This window comes from Eucalyptus grandis, chromosome 9 (assembly GCF_016545825.1).
Source record: "Eucalyptus grandis isolate ANBG69807.140 chromosome 9, ASM1654582v1, whole genome shotgun sequence".
Classification (NCBI taxonomy): domain Eukaryota; kingdom Viridiplantae; phylum Streptophyta; class Magnoliopsida; order Myrtales; family Myrtaceae; genus Eucalyptus; species Eucalyptus grandis.
Genome location: NC_052620.1, coordinates 42,724,618 through 42,743,906, shown reverse-complemented (window position 1 = coordinate 42,743,906; position 19,289 = coordinate 42,724,618). Strand labels below are relative to the sequence as shown.

The 19,289-nt window shown below is 42.1% G+C and overlaps 3 protein-coding genes and 1 non-coding gene across 6 annotated transcripts; 2 read left to right on the top strand and 2 right to left on the bottom strand.

Annotated features, from left to right (window-relative positions):
- Nucleotides 1–1,119: 1,119 nt before the first annotated feature.
- On the bottom strand, nt 1,120–6,010 carry LOC104419948 (mRNA turnover protein 4 homolog). The gene is made up of 9 exons (XM_018862686.2): nt 5,865–6,010; nt 5,278–5,412; nt 4,874–5,039; nt 4,151–4,241; nt 4,006–4,064; nt 2,781–2,841; nt 2,251–2,341; nt 2,058–2,134; nt 1,120–1,502 (listed from the first exon to the last, which is right to left on the bottom strand). The coding sequence occupies exons 2-9, from the start codon at nt 5,303–5,305 to the stop codon at nt 1,386–1,388; spliced, it is 690 nt and encodes a 229-aa protein (XP_018718231.2). The 5' UTR covers nt 5,306–5,412; nt 5,865–6,010; the 3' UTR covers nt 1,120–1,385.
- A 491-nt stretch (nt 6,011–6,501) lies between these two features.
- Nucleotides 6,502–6,573, top strand: TRNAP-UGG. The gene has a single exon. It is a non-coding gene; the product is annotated as a tRNA-Pro (tRNA).
- Nucleotides 6,574–7,157: 584 nt separating this feature from the next.
- On the bottom strand, nt 7,158–11,779 carry LOC104419946. Of its 3 annotated transcripts, none has more exons than XM_010031784.3 (3): nt 11,502–11,747; nt 10,836–10,915; nt 7,158–8,750 (listed from the first exon to the last, which is right to left on the bottom strand). In XM_010031784.3, exon 3 carries the CDS (start codon nt 8,735–8,737, stop codon nt 7,634–7,636), a length of 1,104 nt encoding a protein of 367 aa, XP_010030086.1. In that variant the 5' UTR covers nt 8,738–8,750; nt 10,836–10,915; nt 11,502–11,747; the 3' UTR covers nt 7,158–7,633. The 3 variants fall into 3 exon arrangements, 2 of the variants coding, with proteins under 2 accessions (XP_010030086.1, XP_010030087.1); XM_010031785.3 differs by lacking the exon at nt 11,502–11,747 and adding an exon at nt 11,075–11,270; XR_005546553.1 differs by lacking the exon at nt 7,158–8,750 and adding an exon at nt 8,757–10,449 and having other exon boundaries at nt 11,502–11,779.
- Nucleotides 11,780–14,971: 3,192 nt separating this feature from the next.
- On the top strand, nt 14,972–18,024 carry LOC104419945. Its single transcript, XM_010031783.3, has 2 exons — nt 14,972–15,731; nt 17,467–18,024. Exons 1-2 carry the CDS (start codon nt 15,081–15,083, stop codon nt 17,551–17,553), a joined length of 738 nt encoding a protein of 245 aa, XP_010030085.2. The 5' UTR covers nt 14,972–15,080; the 3' UTR covers nt 17,554–18,024.
- Nucleotides 18,025–19,289: the final 1,265 nt, after the last annotated feature.

Below are 19,289 nucleotides of genomic sequence, written 5' to 3'. Positions count from 1 at the left end.
CAAAGCCAGAACGCCTAATTGGAGCGGCCCAGCCCATTAAGGCTTGGTCACCGGGGGCGCAGAGACAGAGCCATGGTGGCCCATTAAGGCCGGACGACCATTGCCTGGCCAAGAGGCCACTTTTAGGGCACGATGGGCTGCATCGGGGCAGGCGAAATTATGGTCTAATTCGGCCCGCGGGTCTAATCCGGGACAGGCCCATGGGCCTCCGACCGTTTAGGCTAAATGCCCGCTCATGGGACACATTTTGAAGCTCTCTGCGTCCATTGCAAATTCGCACCTTTGGGCTTCGGGGCCCACTTTAGGCCCAAAAGAGGGGCCATGACAACGGGCCTATCCCACAAAGGGCCACTAGTATTTTGCCAGACAAGACACAAGCCATCGGGCCCATGGGCTTCAGCAGTCGGCTTTAGGGGCCCAATTACTGCCCAAAACCGGCCATGGGCCGTAGGCCTCCGAATATGTTCATGGTCTTTGACGCAATAAGTTCAACGTTGGTCTCAATAATGGGCCTATCCCATGAGGACCACACATTGGGCCAAAAACGACCCAAACTATCTGGTCCATGGGCTTCAAGAGGATATTTGTGGGCCCAATTACCGCCCATAATAACCAGCAGTGGGCCTCAACAATGGGCGTTCGCTTCACTAAGCCTTAGCAATGAACAGGGCCCACGGACTTTGGCCCGACAGGGTAGATGAGGTAATCAGTAACGGGCTTTCAAAGAGTGGGCCCTACGCATCTGGCCCTTTTAGGATTCGTGGGCCCAATTCAGTCCCATTCTGATCGGCCCAATTAGGCCCAAAACAAAGGGACAGGCCCACTTCGTATGGGCCAACTTATGAGATTCTTGAGCCCAACATAAATAAGAATGGGCCATAGCCCATTAAGAAAAGTATACTAGGGCCTAACTAGTCCCTAGTACGTCCGTATTGCCGCCTCATTTGCGGGCTAAAAACATGGCAGGCCTCCGCGGGTTCAGCCCAGACTAGGACCTTGTTGAGCCGCTAAGGTCACTTCTACTTCTACTTAGCCAGCCGTACCTTTGGGGTTTCTTGGGGCCTTTACTGGGCCCGACACATCTGTTGCATCAGCGCACGGGACTATTAGGCCGATCTATGATTGCATCCACTAATTGCAAAATCAAATGGAACACAGTTAAGGCCCAATGCACTATAATAAGCCTTTAATGGACTACTCATAGGCTTATCAAAGTCAAAATATGAATAGCTAAAGATACAACGAGGACACCCCTGGGCCGAAAACTACAGACAAAACCTCGCACGCTTGATAGCAATGGAATTACATGAACCTTAGATATAATTGGAGTACCGATCGGACGCCAAAAGCAAAAGCAAAACAAAACTGCATCTCTAGCAAATCCTCTAGGAAGATTCAACATCAGAATCATCCATTCCTTCTGCATAGAGTTCAAAATCCTCAGGACTCCATCTGCATATCAAATGAAGCCGGAAGGTAGCCATCTTGATCCCCAACAGACGCTGCAAAAGAGAAAAACACAAAATACAGCATTTCGTGGTCAAGACGTCGTACCAACCATTAAAGATGGAGGAAGGAGAAAAATGTAGAATCCAAACTAAATCGCATATTGTCTTGGCCATTAAAGTTTATAGAATTCCCCACCTCATCATTTTGTGAAATCAAAGCTTAATTTGTTTTTTGCCCAAAGAGTTTGATTGGTTTGTCACTCATGCACGGAGGGTAATGATCTCCTAATCTAAATGGGAAAAATATACCTGAAAATAATAAATGCATTCTAGAGTGACTGCATATCTAGATAATCTACATCATGCATTCCATCTCACTTGGACAGCTTTTACCATCAATCTCAACCGCGAAGTACACAGAAGATTCACCGTTTTCAGTTGAATGTGTCAAAATGTTATTTCTATGATTTCATAATGATACCATAAAGGGCAAAAAATCACAACCAAGAAAATACATTAAACAAAGAACAAATGCATCTCAAGGTAGCTAGCCTTGCAAAGAGAATTATCCAGTAAGTGAAATATTGCAAAGAATAATCGAGAGGCTACCAGTATCCGAGCTGACTCGGGTGACAACGGCTTTCCCTCTTCACAAACAACAAAGTCTGAAACAAGCTCCACCACACCTGCGTTAGAGAGCATGTTAGGTGAGTACGCTCCCCCAACTAATTTTGCATATAAGCATGCTTTAACGTTAGTACAAGCGCACAAGCAATAGATGGACAATAGTAAGGACAAACACCTTTGTTCAACCGGACAGGCATCCCTTGCTTGCGTAGGAAGGGCTCCATCTCATGGGTGAACTCTACCAGAGGACCTTCCTTAAGCTCCACCTACAATGTGACCAAAGAATAAGCCAATGATTCTCAATTATACAGTAAAAGGGTCACAAAATATTAGGCAGCACAACCTAAAACTCCGCGGTGGTACCAGTATGTTTATAGATAAATCATGTCAAAATCAAATCACTAGTAATAAAACCAGCATATCCTCCAGCTTTCATGGCCATATCAGGGTAAAACTTTGCTGCTAAAGAACCAAGAATTAAGAGCTCGGATGCATTGTTTAAAGCCTCAAAATCAATTTAGCAGTTCACCAAAATCAATTTTCAATTGAAGAAAAACTATGGTTCATACGGTTCATACAATTGGCTTGGTAGGGCTTTCATTATGCAATAAGCAATTGACCAAGACCTATTGCACACATCAAGCCATTTCACTTTCAAATCTAGTTTCTACATAAAGCAGTAAAGACACAGAAATTTCTCTTTACCTTCTCTGCTGCGTTGCTTCCTGTCCTCGCAAAATCATATTCTTCGAATTCATTGAATAATCTGCAAAAGATGCTTAAAGATTACTAATAACACATACGTTGAGACTTGGAGAGAAGAATCCCCAAACAACTAATAGACCAACTTGTAATGTCCCCAGTTGTTATAACTAACAATTAAAAGGCACAAATAAATACAAATATTGAGTTCTATCATGTTAAGACTTAAAGGACTTCGAACACAATCTTTGGAATCCATCAAATATTGAGATAATCGTTATTCACATCAAATAGGCCTCGTGTGGTCGTCAAAACTGGCTAACCAGAATGGAAGATCCTGAATGTGAATGAACATTAAGGAACCAAAATGACCGTGTCATCCCATGCCTGAGTTTTGGATGTAAAAGTAAGGAAACCAAATGATTGCTGCGCAATGCTTTTGGAATAATATTTTCTCTATTGGATGTTTCAACTTTAGGAAATCATGACTATGTAGTCAATATCACAACTATATTGTAAAATATATAAACTTCTGTGCTCCTCTGACAACGTGATAATTATATTTTATGATCAACACAAACACATAAAACTTCATCCATAACAAGCATGAAGAATTTGCATTAGTTAATAAATTGACAGTAATTTTATAGAGAAAATTATCCACAAAAACTTTAATTCGAGCAATGGAGATTAGACCTATCTACTTCAGAAAAATATCAAACAGGCAAGCACGATAGGTCCTGAAAATCTAATAAATTATTTATGACATGTCTGCAGGCCCTTTTCCTCACTTCCAAAGCAATGAAGAAAAAAATATAAAAGCTTCATGACACATTCCACCGTCAGGTGAAATGATGATTGCAAAACGAAAAATGTGTGTGAGAAGACATTTAATAGTTATAAACACCCTACAATTAAAAAGAGACACTTTACACTTCGATTCCCAATCCATACTTTCTATAGCTTTAACCAAACATGCCCTTACATCCAAGGAAAGCAATTTAAATCGAAATTCTTCAAGGTTTAAAGGAGCAGTAGGGGAAGAGAAAGAGAAGGGTCCATTTTTGGTTTCAATTTTCAAGGGTTTGACCAAATAGAGGGTAGGCATTCAGACGTGCATGCTTGCATGATAGGCTACTCAAATTTCATTCAATGGCTTGAGCATTGCCTTAAATGATGCTCTCCTAGGATAGAAGGTTCTGTGGCAATACAAATAAAATAAAATTACCTCAAAACCTCTTCTTTTGGCAAATTAGTGAGAAAAAGCCCAGTATTTCCACGCAAGACCTGAGAAAGGCATTAAAAGAGAACGTAAATAGTGGAACTTCTAATTAAAAATTAACTAAGAGATTACCAGGCAGTTATCAATTTACCTTAGAGACTTTGCGGATGCCTGGTCTCAACTCATCTCCAACTGATCTACCCAAAGCAACTTGCATGACTTTGTTTGAACCAAGAAAAAATCTGAGAAAAGCATAGCAACCAATAAATCTCTTATAGGTTGAGGCTTATTTGTATCAAGTAGAAACTTGAGGCTCTCTGATCAAAAGTATAAAATGGATGAAGGCCAAAGCTTAGATGGAACACCCAGAAGTGTTCCTCATTCTGTATTGTGTATGTGTACGTGAAGCAGTGTGAGACATAAGTAGCAACTAACCTGCATAACTAATACAACCTCAAACTCCTGGCTCCACCCCCACCCCAGAAAAAAATTAAAAAAAAATAACTTATAAGACTTATCCTCAATGAAAACCTAGAACACTTCCCAAAGCCAATTCACATATCATCAACTGCCAAGCTACTACTCACCCTTTTGAACCACTTTAAAACAATGAATAAACGGTAGCACCGCCAAATAGAAAGCAACCAGATATTACAGGCCCAGTATCAACAACTTTTGCTGTCAAACTTCATTTAGTGTCCAAAAATACTAAAGTCCCATATGGGTTGCACCTCTCAAAAACCATGGCAAGAAAGACATTCTTCACCCCTTTCTAAAATGCGATAGTAGATCATAACCAAGTGCAAAGATGGCGATCGGTTAAGGTTCCTATTTAAACAGAATAACACGACTACTCAAAGACTCATGAGGTAACCTGCTTGAAGATTTGAGTTGCTCCCTGAACTCTTTAAACTTCAGATTTCTCATGTTCTCAAAGGAAAAAACATAAATTGAGCTATAGTGCTCCACAGCTTCCCTGATAGCATCTACAAGCGATTGCTTCTGCTCCTTTCCCTTCTTCTTTGTCTTTGACAGTGTAACTGCATTTAAAAGGGGGGAAAAGAAAACAGTCAACCCTCGCCTCCTTCATGTATTATATGGGTGTGGTGCAGCTAGTAAGTCCATTTTTTTGAACCCACACATTGAATATAAATAAGAATACTGCCGCAGAAAGATCTCTCTATCTTCTCCCAAAATATCTACGTCCCAATTCTAGGTATAACCAAATCAACCGACACCTTAATCACCAAAGAAACGCAAAATCAGAGACAAAGATACCTGCTCTGTTCCGTTTAGACTTCGGCATTCTGTTGCCCCACCAGTAGCCCCGCTAGTCGCCTCAATATAACCGTTCGGTCGCTGGACGCGTTATCTTGAAAACCTCAAAAACCAACTTCACTTCCTGCTTTATTTCTGACATTCGGTGGGGGGAAAAACAGAAAGCAGCACCGCATGAGAGCCCATCAACACGAAAGGAACTTAACAACGCACAGAATCCGTAAAAAAATTAGGCATAGCGCCCCGAACCGAAACGCCTGATGACTTCAAACTCCAGCGAGCGAACTTAACATGACGAAGAAAAACCTCAACAAAAAAAACGACGAACTACTGAAATCGAAGTGAGAAACGAACAGGCGAGGCGACAGAAGCGAACTAGATAGGCCGTTCACGGAGCAAAACAGAATCTCGGAGATGAGCTCCGATCGGAGGACCGACGGCACCAGGTGATGAAATTCGAATTGCTTCTAGTACACGGAGGAAGAATCGAAAGCAGAAACGACACAGCATAGCAGACGAGATGCGAAGACATACGAGGGCCTTCCCATGGCTGCATAGAGAGAGAGGTTTCAAGGGAGAGAGAATACCTGCGAAGCAAAGCAGTACCAGAGCTCGAGCGTCGGCGCAGGAGAGAGAGAGAGAGAGAGAGAGAGGCGGAGGGAGGCCGTTGTAAGTTGTGAGGTGTGAAGAAGATGAAGCGAGGGTTTTAGGGCTTAGAGGGGATTTGTTCGGGTGCGGGCGGGCGCAAGCTGCGATGGTGGGTGGGGGGTGCGAACCCAAGGGAAATTTGAAGGAGTAGGATATGATGTGAAGCGGCGGCATAACTGAAAAGTGAAAATAATATACGAAGTCAAAATAAATGATTTGAAAATAATTTTTTAAAATTATTTATTTATATCATTTGAAATAATTAATTAATAAAAAAAAATTTCTTCATTCATTCATTTTTATAATTTTATAAATAATATATACAATAATTTTTAGGAAAATATTTTGTAGGTTATTTATTTTTCGAAATAAAGCCTAGGAGTGTGGATCCATGGTTAAAAGAAGCTATGATTAGTTAGATTTTGGACATTATAAAGGTTTCGTGGAAGGAGCTCGCGCTCACGATTATTTAGCTAAACCACGCCACTTAACTAAAGTCTGTAAACGTTCAAAAGTGTGGCTATTCTTGAAATTCTTTGATTCAATATTACTTAACATGATTAAGATAAAGAACAAGGGCATTTGGTCTAGTGGTATGATTCTCGCTTTGGGTGCGAGAGGTCCCGAGTTCGATTCTCGGAATGCCCCCACCCCTGTCAAAAGTCATACTTTTTTCTTTCGCTCCTTCTGTCGTACGACAGAAACCCAGACCGTGAACTGCCTCAACGTAAAACCTCGACAGTCGCATTAAGAACAAGACACGTCACCGTCTCAAACTGACCAATTTTTCGTTTGTCAATGTCTGGACTTAAAGGCCCCCCGCAGAGTTTTTTGCCCGATGACGAGGTGCTTGTCTATCCTTGGGGAAAAGAAGATCAGAAGCCCCTCTTGCATGTCCCCTTGAACCTGCCTCCCAAAGCGATTCCTTGATGCAGTTTGACCGAACCGTGCTGCTGTTAGCTGGATCAAAGAGAATCTTTGACACGTAGCTTTCAGCAGGTCCATTTTCAGAAGAAGACGCATAATTTTAGACAAGAAATCTTTCAAGCCATAAGAATATTATGAATGTGCTTAGCCATGAGAAGAAGCACTACACAGAACACCCGCTCAAATGGAACCGGCAAAAATGCACCGGTGGCCCGGGGGGGAACAGTATAAAGTTTGCGTGAGAATGATAACATTTGTTCAGTCGGAGAGAGAGAGAGAGAGAGAGAGTATATGATATAAACACATTCAAGTGCAGTAAGGGATATCCAGCAGCGTCCCTGAATCATAACAGGAAGGACTGCGTCCATGTCCATCACAGAAATAAAACAAATGACACTGCTTTCCCTTTCCTCCCAATCCACAATTGGGAACCGTTTTGAATGAGGATGTTCAAGGACATGTACACATGACTGAATAAAGGTTTTCAATACAACAGCTGACAAATTGCAAAAGGACGTCAAAGAAAATACATGTGTACATCCGGTAATCTTCGCATATGTCACATGACTACAGGAATAAAGGCCATTCTTCTTGATGTCCGTTCCAAGCAAATCTGCGGAACAGGCCATGAAATGCAAAAGAAATGCATGCATTTTTTGAAAGGCAAGTCAACTGCCCTTTCCAGACAAATCATTCATGTGTTCTATTATTTTCCCATCCTAGCATCTAGTACTAAACATGGATAAAACGTTCTGAAGATCTCCCTTCTTGAGGGAACAAGTCATCTATCTTGATTTCCATTGCCTTCTCTGCGCCTCCTCCTCCTAGCGGACCGTCCCAGTAGCACTCTACCATGACGACGAAGGCGGCTCACTAGCGACACATTACCATCATGGGCATCATTATCGTCATTACTGTCATCTCCGTTCTCTTGATCAGAAACATCTGAGCCACCAATGGGGGTGGTGGTGTGCCGGCCTGCAAGAGCACTCCTGTCCGATGCTCGCTGCAAGGCCCTCTCTTGGTGCCTTAATCTTCTTCTCAGATCAACATTCCCAGATTGGCCAAATGCATGGAGAAGCATAAAGACATTAAATAGGTTACTATCGAAGCCCGTATCCAAACCACCGTTCCTCTCTGAGCGATCTGTACCAAGGCTGCTCTCATCTACATCTAATCCATAATGGTTTCCCTCTATCACATAGTCCCCAAATACCATGGCTCCTGGCATTGTCGCCCTTATTGTACTGATCACATCTTCCCTTTCACGACCTTGTTCGAACCGCCTCCATCTCTGTTCTCGTGACGGGTCCACGTCACGAGGCCGTGCAGAGGGGTGTTCTGTCTTCACATGCTTTCTTAGCTCCTTGTAAGTTCCAAGATATGTGCAGTTATCCTGCATGCAGTTCCTCTTTTTCGCATTTAAGTACTCTCGTGCAGGTTCCACCACAGTCCACCCTTTCAGCTGGCCCCTGCAAAGAGGGCACGCAAGCTCCATCACTTCACTCTTCTCATTGGACTGATTTGACTCAGGTGATATCACTGGGTTGTCAGCTGAGTTCTGCAAGGACTGAGCATTAAGTGAGGAAACTTTGGTATAGGCCTTCTTGTATTGGTCAAGGCAATTTGAGTAGCGGCAGCTAGTACCACACATGTAGGGTCTGCAACCCTTTTCGTAGGAGGAACAGAGAAGAAGAACAGCATTGTGAGGGTACTCCATACACACGGAGCATATAGCATCTTCCCAGTCCTTATTCAATGCCTTGTCAGATTTTTTGGCACACGTGTTCTCCAAGATTTTACGATGACAAGATGCCAAGCCATATGGAGTTGATCTGTACTGTTGGGAAGCAACCCTACGACGCCCTCTGCTACCCTTTGCCATTTTCAGACTAAGTCTAATTATCAAGAGAAAAAAAATGGTGAGGTGATGAGATCATATTTGCTGAAGGAAAACAACGTGAGAAAATGTATTCCAACAGGAAAGTTGATGAAGACGTGAAAAACCAACAAGTTAAACAATCATCAATAGGACACAAAAAGGATGAACACTTCCTGTCTGACAGCACAACATATTAATCAGGTAAAGAAAGTGATCTACAGGACGATTGCTAAATTGAACTTTCTCCTGTGTTGAATGAATTTTCCAGAGCGTCCACACATTGTGCACCTGGACCATCATTTAGAAACATGAAGTACTAGCATGAAATGTGCACCTTTCACTGTTCCTGTCATTCCCACAGCTAACTAAAAATCCACATACATATGAACCTCACCAAAAGGCCCTAATGTTCACACATTGTGCAGCAAATGATCTAATAGGAAAGGACATCCTAGTATGGCTCCACTTCGCAACTGCCATAACCTTTAACATGTGAGAGTTCTGACAAGGCCACTTCAACATTCATCATTTATAGGCCCGGTGAACATCAATAATGACAAAAGTGATGAATGTCAGTTAAAGAAAACTGCATTTCTACTAAACAAAATTTATTTACGTCCTTATCCACCTATGGAAGATGCATCGTGGAGGATAAGTAAAAACTGTCAACAGTGAGTAAAAAATTCTGTCAACAAAGATGATTTAGAGTGAAAGGGAAAGAACTAAGTGCTGCACTTAAAACCTCCAGCAACTTTTTTGACCACCTCAGGCAAAATTATACAGAAGCCGTTGTTAAAGCAGAATCTTCACCATCAAATAAGAAGGAATATTACAGTAGCTATGGTGATCAAGGTCACATGTGCATTGAAGAATGTGCTCTGTTGGACGAGATAGAAAATAAACAGCCATCCCTGATTCACCATTATCTGTAAATAAATAGTGCCGACTTGGCGGTTGGATTGGCACTCCCTAAAGGAAGGCAGGAATAACTAAATTACAGTTCATGACACGCCCTAAATTTAACCTAGCATTAGACAAAAGCTTCTTAAGCATTAGAGTTGGCAAATAAAAAGAACAGAACTCCAGGTTATGCAAAACAAAAATGAAATCCAGATGTGCTCCACAACTGGCAAGATATGGGGGGGATGAGAAGGATAAGGAAGAACAGGAAGTTGGGACGACCAAGAAATGTCTTCCGAACACCAGCAATGATATTTAACGACCAAGTCTTGACAGAGTAGCTAGGATCATACAAAAATACTATAGCGCTTTTTGTGATAGCTGTCTGACGTGTAACCTAAACATTCAATAGTTCAGAAGAGAGCAAGTCTAAAACGGGACACAGTGACCAAGATCAGAACACCAAACCAGATTAGCCAAAAAACATTAAGATGTCGTGGAATAAATTACTTGTAGCACATGGTATCAGTCCCAGAAGGGGTGAGGTGGGGATGGCATTATCTAGATCAATTGATGATTCACGAGTACAAGAAGACATACCAACTTAAGCATTGAGTTGATCTCGAGAGAAGGTAGAAGATAAGCAGGAGTAACTCGAGAAAAACATGGATGGAAGCTCTAAGACAAAGCATAAAAGCTGTTACATATCAGATAGCAAAACAGCAGACAAGATCTCAACTGTACCATAAAAGAGGATGAAAGTACACTGAATTATTCATGACCAACTGATGTTCACGAGGTTGTTCTCCACATGCCTGACAAATCATGTCATGGTTCAACAAATCACTGCTAATTTCAGTTTGCCAATGCCAACAGCAAATGAATGCTATCAAGGATTGGGAGAAGGAATCCACATTTCGACTCGCTAAATAAATATATGTGAGTTTAGAAAAAAAAAAAAAAAGGGGGAACACAATACGCATTCTCAATTCTTTTGAGAATCTCAATGCCACCGCGGTGGATGAAGTCTACTAAAGCATCCGACACCCTCTTCAGAAAAAACCCAAAAAGCACAAAATTGGGCCGGCACAGCACCGCGCCTCGACTATTAACGGAAACTGATCTTAAAATGCTGAAACAAGAGCCCTTGTTACCCAATTCAAAGCCAATAACGAGGAAGATTCAAAGAGGGGGATCTCACCTGCCACTTGCCTCGCGCAAAATCCAAATCCAGAGAGCACGCACGATCACTTCGAGAAGCCCGAAATGGGTTGCCTTTCTCTGATCAAACAAGCGAGAAAATACCGCAGAGAAGAAGAGGGCAAGGTCAGGGAATGTATATAGATGTGAGGGGGGGAAACGGAGTAACGTGATCTATCAAAAATCACGGGCAATGACAACCAATTAACTATATAAAATACGGGAAGAAAACAGCTATACGTGAGAGACTTGAGGTTACACGATCCCCGCCCTCAGGGATCTCGCAGGCGGGCACGGAATTAAATATAGCCAAAACCAATTGGACCAGCCCCAACCCGCAAGTTAGGAATCTCAACTGAATCGTCCCTCAAAATCGAAACCATCTCAAATCCACTCATCCGCTATCTTATCGCCCGAAAGAAAAAATTTAAATAAAAAAAAAAAACCAAAACTTTAACTTAAAAAAAAAAGGAGGAGGAGGAAGAAGAGTGCGTCGCCCTGAAGCAATCTAGGCTACGCCCGCTACCGGAAGAGTTCGATTTACGGAGGAGGAAAAGAAAAATCGGACTTTCCGCCTCGAAACTCCCGACGCAATTTGACGCCGCGGGGGAAGAAGGGAGAAAAATATCAGACGACGGATGATAATGAGAGGGGCCGGAGACGTTACCGGAGGGTTTCCCCGCCGGGAATGAGAGCGCTCTCGGAGGAATCGGAGACGACGGAGGGAGCGGGGGAAGTTAGGGCTTCCGTTTGAGCGCGAATTCGAAATTGATGGGACCGAGGCCGGGGGGTGTTACGAGCGGGGGCAGCGCGCAGAACCAGAACGCACGCAACTCGCTCGCTCTTCTCTCTCTTTTAATCGCCTCGCAGCCGGTATAAAATTATCCGCGCACGTATAAATACGGTAGAGAAGACGGAGAGAGATTGCGAGAGAAGCACTTCGATCCCATTCGCCGGGGGTTTGGTGGCCTTTATTACCCTTTTTCTCTTTTTTTTCTTTTAAAGAGAAATTCGACCAATGAGGGACGGAAAACTCTGCGAAATTAAATAAAATAAGAATATCGAGGAAACTTGTGAGATGTGGTCATCGTGTTGCTATCTGGTATGCCTCGTGGATTCTTCCGCTCCGGTACATGGAAAATCATCGCCGTTGAGCGATCCGTCGTTTGACCCGGATGAGAATCGACGCTCCAGAGCAAAACGAGGTTGTTGTTCTCTCGTTGATTCTTGAAGGCTGGTGCCTTGGATGGCTTGCCCAACTTTCATTTACGCCGAAACCGTTAGTCTTCGCAGTCTTGTCGCATCATTGACTGTGTTAATTTCATGGATGAATATGGGGACATCTGAATCCACTATTTCTCTTTTGCTTGCTGTTAATGACATAACAAGGGAATTAATTTTTTTTTTTTGCACGTGACTCGTGAATTAATGAGTTATTTATAAATATTGTCGAGTGTATAATTTTATAGAAATATTACGCCATATGAAAAATAGGAGATGTTGTCTTTAAAACGCAAGTGGCAAAGATTTTAAAAAGTACGTTTGTATATGTTAAATTTGTAGACTAAGAAAATTTTCGAGATATTTCATGTGATGCTAAAGATGTATTTAATGAGTTATTATGAATAATTATTCTCAATAAGTATATATGTAAACACGTCATGTGTGTGCCATATATGTGTCATATAATGTTAGACACCTTAGAACTATGCCAATTGAAAGAGGAACACTCGAGCATATAACCATATGCGTCGTGATATAACACTATTTAACAATTGATATCGAATACTCTTATTTATCATCGGCGAATTTTGATCTATTTCAGACCATCCCATAAAATGAACAAAATTGGCTAGAGTCAATGGTGAAATTTAGATGTTATATTTTTTATTTATTTCATGTTTCATTATTCTTACGTCATTTCAAAAGATCAAGAAGTATATTTTTTATTTATTTCTCAAAAAAAAGAAAGAAAAAAAAAAAAAAGCAAGCAAGGAAGAAAATCCGTTTGAATAGTGAAGCGAACTCAAATCCAAATTCTTTTTCCTATTTAAATTCAAATTGCCTGTTCGGAGCAAGTCTATTTTCTGCTAAGGATGCAAATTCTTGGGCTGGAAGGCCTTTGCGTTCCGTTTTCCCTGATGCCGCCGGCGGACGACGTGACTGGTGCCACGGTCAGGATTCGCCGGAACGGAAAAGCTGGTGGGACCAGTCCATGCCCCCCACGCCGCCCGCGAAGCAACCGTCAGTCCAAGGAACGTGCCCACGTGACGTGATTCGGTGAGGAAAGCAGGACACTGACACCACATCGACGCGCCCGGGACGAAGGTGTTCGCCACGCGCTCCCACCCTTTCACCTGGAAACGACCAAACCGGTCCAGCCCAACCCGGCCCTTATTTATAACGGGCTCGGCCCAATATCACTACTCCCTAAACGGGCTTTTCTTGGATCCTTCTCAATGCCAAGGTCTTGCCAGCCCAAGATAACACTTGGATGCTGGAGAACACGTCGGTTTCAAGCCCGATCAAAATCGGTTTGGATCTAAACAAATGGAAATGAACGCCCGTTAAGTCCGCTTGGACTGATTGACCCCGTTAACGAAATTCATTTATTTAACGAAAAATAAATAATTTTAAACAAATTTCCTAAAAACGATGACTGAAGCTGCTTAAAATAATTAACCAATAAAAAATACTCTCATAATCAATAACAATTTATGTTTAAATATCTTTGCGTACGATGAATTTTTTCATTTACTTTTATAAGCAATTTAAGTGATCGTTTATATTTTAGGAATATATTATTTTTCTTCCTACAATTTGACCTATAAGATTCATTTGAATATGAAAAAAAAAAAAAAAACCCATCTCAATCAACCACGTCCTAATTATTTTTTAAGAGGAAAACAACATATCAATTTTCACGAGAGCATGTTTACCCGATAAAAAGAATATCACATGATAAAAATCTTGAAATGTTTGTAACATCTAAGGTTTAATTGAAATAAAAAAATATTTACTTTATAAGGATCAATTTGTTTCGCGAAAAAAGTGGTGTTTTTGGGGGAAAAAAGAAGAAGGCCATTTTATAAGAAGATGTAACTATTTTCAAGTATTTAGCTAAAAGCTCAAAAGAAGTGGAATTTTTTTTTTTTTTTAATAAGGAAAAATTTTTCTTTCATGCACTCCTTTTCAATTATTGTTATTATTATTATTATTATTATTATTTTTTTTTTTTATTATTAAAAAATTAAATTATTATTAATTATTTTATTTTTAAAAAATATTTTGATTTTTATAAAAAAAAATCAATTTTTATTAGTTTATATTTATATTTTTCTTTGCTTTTGTCTTCTTCTTCTTTTGCCAAGGATGGTGATGCCCGAAGACCAACCAAAGGCAAGTTTGAGCTCATCGCTTCCTGATTTAGTGAGGCCCGAGCTTGCCACTCGCTTGGCATTGATTTGGCAAATGGTAAGCTCGAGCTCGAGCTTGACAAGTGGTGAGTTAGATTGGTGAGCTTGGAGCCCTAGCTCACCACCTAATCCTAGAGCTCAAGCTTGTTGCCAATTGAGCAAGTAGTGAGCTCAAGGCTCACTCGTGACTAGTTTTGGCAGTCGTCGAGGCTGGTGATTGGTCAAGATAAACTAAAAAGAGAAAAGAAAGAAAAAATAATTAAAATTTTGATTTTTTAAAAAAGAAAAAAGGAAAAAAGAAAAAGAAAGATAAAAAGATTAATATGGAAGTGAGATAAGAGAAAGCGAGTGAGAAAAATGTTTTCCTCTTTTTTGAAAGTGTAAAATATTTTCTCTTATCCTAGAAGACTTTATGTTTTATTCGATTAATTCATTTTCAATGAAACGAACATCAAAAGATTTGAAAAACATATTCTAAAAGTTATTTTTTGTGAAACGAACGGGATCTAACTCTAATTTTCTCTTACTTATATAGTTATTGGATCGTAATGACAGGAAACTTTTGATGTGCACGGTAGGGGTTCAATAGTCAATTGTGGAAATTGAGAATTCGGGGGAGGATGGAGTGTGGGGGGCCTTTTCATTTATGTGCTTGCTAAGTAAAGTCATTTCTCAGTTCTCACTCCTTGTCTTCCACTTCCCCCCCCACTCTCTCTCTCTCTCTCTAAAGCCGAGCGAGGCACAAAAGGAAAAAAAAAAAAAGCAGAGAAGAGGCTAACAAGAGAGAAAGAGAAGGGGAGGCAGGAGAGAGAACCCCGGAAAAGCAAAGAATGACAACCCAGGCCAACGGCGACCACCACGCACGCCCTCCGTCGTCCTCCCAAGACCGCCACCAGTACTACTATCCATCCTCCTCCTCCTCCTACTCCTCGGCCTCCCTCAAGGGCTGCTGCTGCTGCCTCTTCCTGCTCTTCTCCTTCCTCGCCCTCCTCGTCCTCGCCGTCGTCCTCGTCATCATCCTCGCCGTCAAGCCCAAGAAGCCCCAGTTCGACCTCCAGCAGGTCGGCGTCCAGTACATGGGCATCTCCCCCACCGACCCCGCCACGGCCGCCGCCGCAGCCGCAGCCGCCACCGCCGGCGGGGGCTCCAGCCCGGCCAGCGCGTCGCTGACCCTCAGCATAAGGATGCTCTTCCTGGCGGTGAACCCGAACAAGGTCGGGATCAGGTACGGCGAGTCGAAGTTCACGGTGATGTACAAGGGGATTCCGCTGGGGAAGGCCTCCGTGCCGGGGTTCTACCAGGAGGCCCACAGCGAGCGGCAGGTGGTGGCCACCATCGCCGTCGACCGGTTCAATCTGATGCAGGCGGATGCGTCGGACTTGATAAGGGACGCGTCGCTGAACGACCGGGTGGAGCTCCGGGTGCTGGGCGACGTCGGGGCCAAGATCCGGGTCCTAAACATCGACTCTCCTGGCGTTCAGGTCAGTTCGGAAATTCCTGTCAAACTCTTCTCGTAGCTCAGTTCACAATTATGTCCACATTAATCAGTGCGCGCGGCTTGTGCGATTAGCTTGTTCTGGGCGTACGGTCCTCTGAATTTTTCTTAACGTTTCGGTTATGCCGATGTTTGGGAGGGGCGCGGCGGAGGGCCGCCGTTGGGGGCCGGGGGGGTTGCGGTTCGTACGTTGTCTGGTAACTGCGCGCTGGTCGATGGTTACTGTCCTGATGATGAAGGGAAGGGACTAAGGCTAGGCGAAGTCAGTGATTTGTTCTTTCCTTTTCTTTTCTTCAACGATTTTCTTTTTAAAGTTGACAAAAGCTACCGCTACCTCGATAACGCTCCCTTTGATGACAGCGGGTCTTTGTCTGGAAGGAATATGCTATTTTTTTCTCATTCTTTTTTTATACATCAAGTTATCTATACGGGCATTAACGGAGTCCCCGCCGACGCACACTCGTCTTCCTGAATATCTGCTTTAATTTTGGCACAGCCTCGTGGTGTGTTTGGTTATAGCTTTGAGAATCAGGAGTCGTTTCTGGGTCTAGTCTTGAAGAATACAGTCCCAAAAGGAAATGAAATGAGATTGCGAGGTTGGAAAGGGGGAGCAACATAATAGTTTTTGTTAGCTCGAGATGAGTAGATAGAGGGTAATGCGGGATTGCTTCCAAAAATGAAAGTTAGGGTTGGGAAGGGCGACTAGCTCCTTTCTCGTTCACATTGCTGTTCACCTTCCAGAACCCGACAGACGCGTAGCACATCGTACTTTCTCGTCGGTTGCATCTTTAAGTTTTGTAATTAGGCCCTGTGAACATGGTACCCTGATGTCTTGGCCCCGTTACGGAGAATGCGATGTGGGAAATCGCCTTTTCATGTTTTCGGGTGCATCTCGTTTGTGTGAACTGTCGAAGTTAGGACATTGCCTGCGCTGCTAAGGGGGACAATCGTCTCGGTATCAACTTCAACTTGCTTAGATTCCGATGCTTGTGAATATGCGTGACCCACGAAATGAAATGCTGTCTTGAAATTCCTGCATAATTCCCGAATTCCGTCATCAGCACTCAGCACATTTTACCCTTTGGGACTCTGACCAATGAATGGTTTTTCATTCGGGTCCGAGCAACCAACAATCTCGGCTCCGCTTTATTCTTGGTCCTTTTTAATTGAATGCCGAGTGCGGCCAAATGGTTTGACAAAAACGTCTTCGCCATTATAGTGGAATTGACGCTTATCGTGCAAGGAAGAGTCGAGAGGGGGGAACTGGGGGTTGTGTACAGTGTCGGCCATGTGATCCCGTCCTTCACGGGTCCCATCCAAGGTTCTCGGTGGATGTCAACATAGGAAAAAAAATCGGGACGCGAATGTATCATTGCGTTCGGGGGGAATCAAAGCCTCTTTCCTTTCCTTGTAATTTCCTGGTTGAAGTGAATGGTCGTGGGCCCCGGCGACCTCTCCACTTTCCCAATCATGCCTGACATGTATCGATTTCTTCAAGGTGGGGTCGCGTCATTTTTGTTACCGGCTCTTCCCCAAGTTGGAGACTTTTGTCTCCCTCTGGGTTTTTCTGATAAAGTCTGGGCTCGGCTCGGCTCGGCAGTAGTTTTCTTCGGGACACACCAGTCTCGAGCTCGAGGCGATTACCTCCGCCTGCGCTCGTTTCGCCCCTTGTCTTTACGTGGGTTTGTGTCTGATTATCTGCTGGTGGTGGTGGTGGGCAGGTATCGGTGAATTGTGCAGTGGTGATCAGTCCAAGCAAGCAGTCCCTCACGTACAAGCAGTGCGGATTCGACGGATTGCGCGTGTAAAGTTTCAAGATCGACACTCCCATCACCGGCCCGATTGTTTTTGGGGTCGACTTTGCATCTCTCCTCAAATCCAATTGGATTTGGAGATTGGAGAGACAGATAAAGGTGATGGGGGAGAAAAGTGGAAAGTAAAAAAGAGGTGGAAACACGGCCGGAAGCTGCCAGTCCTCTCCCTCTCTCCCACATGGGAGCATATGTCAAAAAGCAAAGGAGTTGAGATGCTGGGAGAAAATTCCGGGGCTGTAATTGAAGACTATACTATTCTTTCCCCCACCCACCTCCAAAAGTTTTTCTTCAATTTAAATTAACTTCTTTCTTTCTTTGCTATTCTTTTAGTTTTTCTCTTCCTTTTTCTTTTCTTTTTAAATTTCAAAACACCGGTTCCTTCGCTTTGACGGAACATACATATGACCGCACTGTAAAGTGGATGCTGAAGATTTGCTACTCCAATTTCAGATATGCTTCTTTGAATCTCTCTCTCTCTCTCCTCTGCGAAGAAGAAGAGGAGGATGATCATCGCATGGCTGATGTCTTTAGAACCTAATGATCAAGATGTGCTCTTCCCTTCTCAGATTGATTAACGGGTAATTTGGCCACAAAGGAATTAATTAACGAATCCCGCAGACGAACGACACTTTTATGTAGCTTTGGGTTCGATCTTGCATCTACAGATCTAGGCAGAGCGTGAAATTATCAGATTCCAAGGCATGAGTGGAAAGCGCTCTAACGTCAGACAAGTACGTAGAATTAAATGGTGATAAAGTCTTATGGTCCTATCCTATCGCAAGATCTAGCCATACGAGACTAGGTGCATTATGTGTTTGTGCATAAATTATTAGTATTAGGGGTTTGTCGGATTTTCTAAATAACAATAACAGGGCCTCTTATATATATAAGGGCGATCATCATTCATTAGATTCATATAGGGAAAAAGAATGAGAGAAATTATCAAAAAATTTCTGAATTTATTATACTTGAGCCAATTTAATCATAAACATTTCAAATTGGTTAATTTAGTTTTAAATCTTTTAACAATTTGTCAATTTAACTGTAAACAACCGTAAACATTTTCATAATCTACCAACTTAATCTTAAACCCTTCGATGATTTATTAATTTAGTCATTCTAGTCAATATTGATCAGCAATTGTCAACGTGGCGATCTAGTTAGTACCAGATATTGATGTTGATAATTTGTGCAATTTTTAAATTTTTTTATCAATTTATTAATGTATTTATTTTATCCCCATTTTTTCCAACCTTGTGCTGGAGATAAAAAAAAAAATCATAATTTTTTAAAAATAAAAAATGCAAATTGCAAAAACTGTCTATATTGATGATTTTTAACTAAATTGGCTAAATTTGTCAAAAGGTTATACTAAATCGATCAAGTCAAAATGTTTAAAAATGAATTAGTACGAATGCAATATGTTTGATTTTTTTTTTTTTTTTTTGTAATTTTCCTGAGAAGAATGGTAGTTGCAACTATATAACCATTCTAGTCGCGTTAGATGTACGCAAAACGCAACTTTTTGCTTACCATCAAATGTAAAAAATTTCTTATCTAGGCTCTTTTGTCCGAATTTCGACTTTGTGTCTCGCTTGAATAGTAACATCAGCGTGCTTTTTACGGGGGCTTGACTTAAAAAGGCTTTCTGGTGGTTATAAAGGGGATGACGACCCCTTTTGAAAAGGGAAAAAGAAGAAAAAAGGAAGGACAAAGAAAGCTTTAACGTC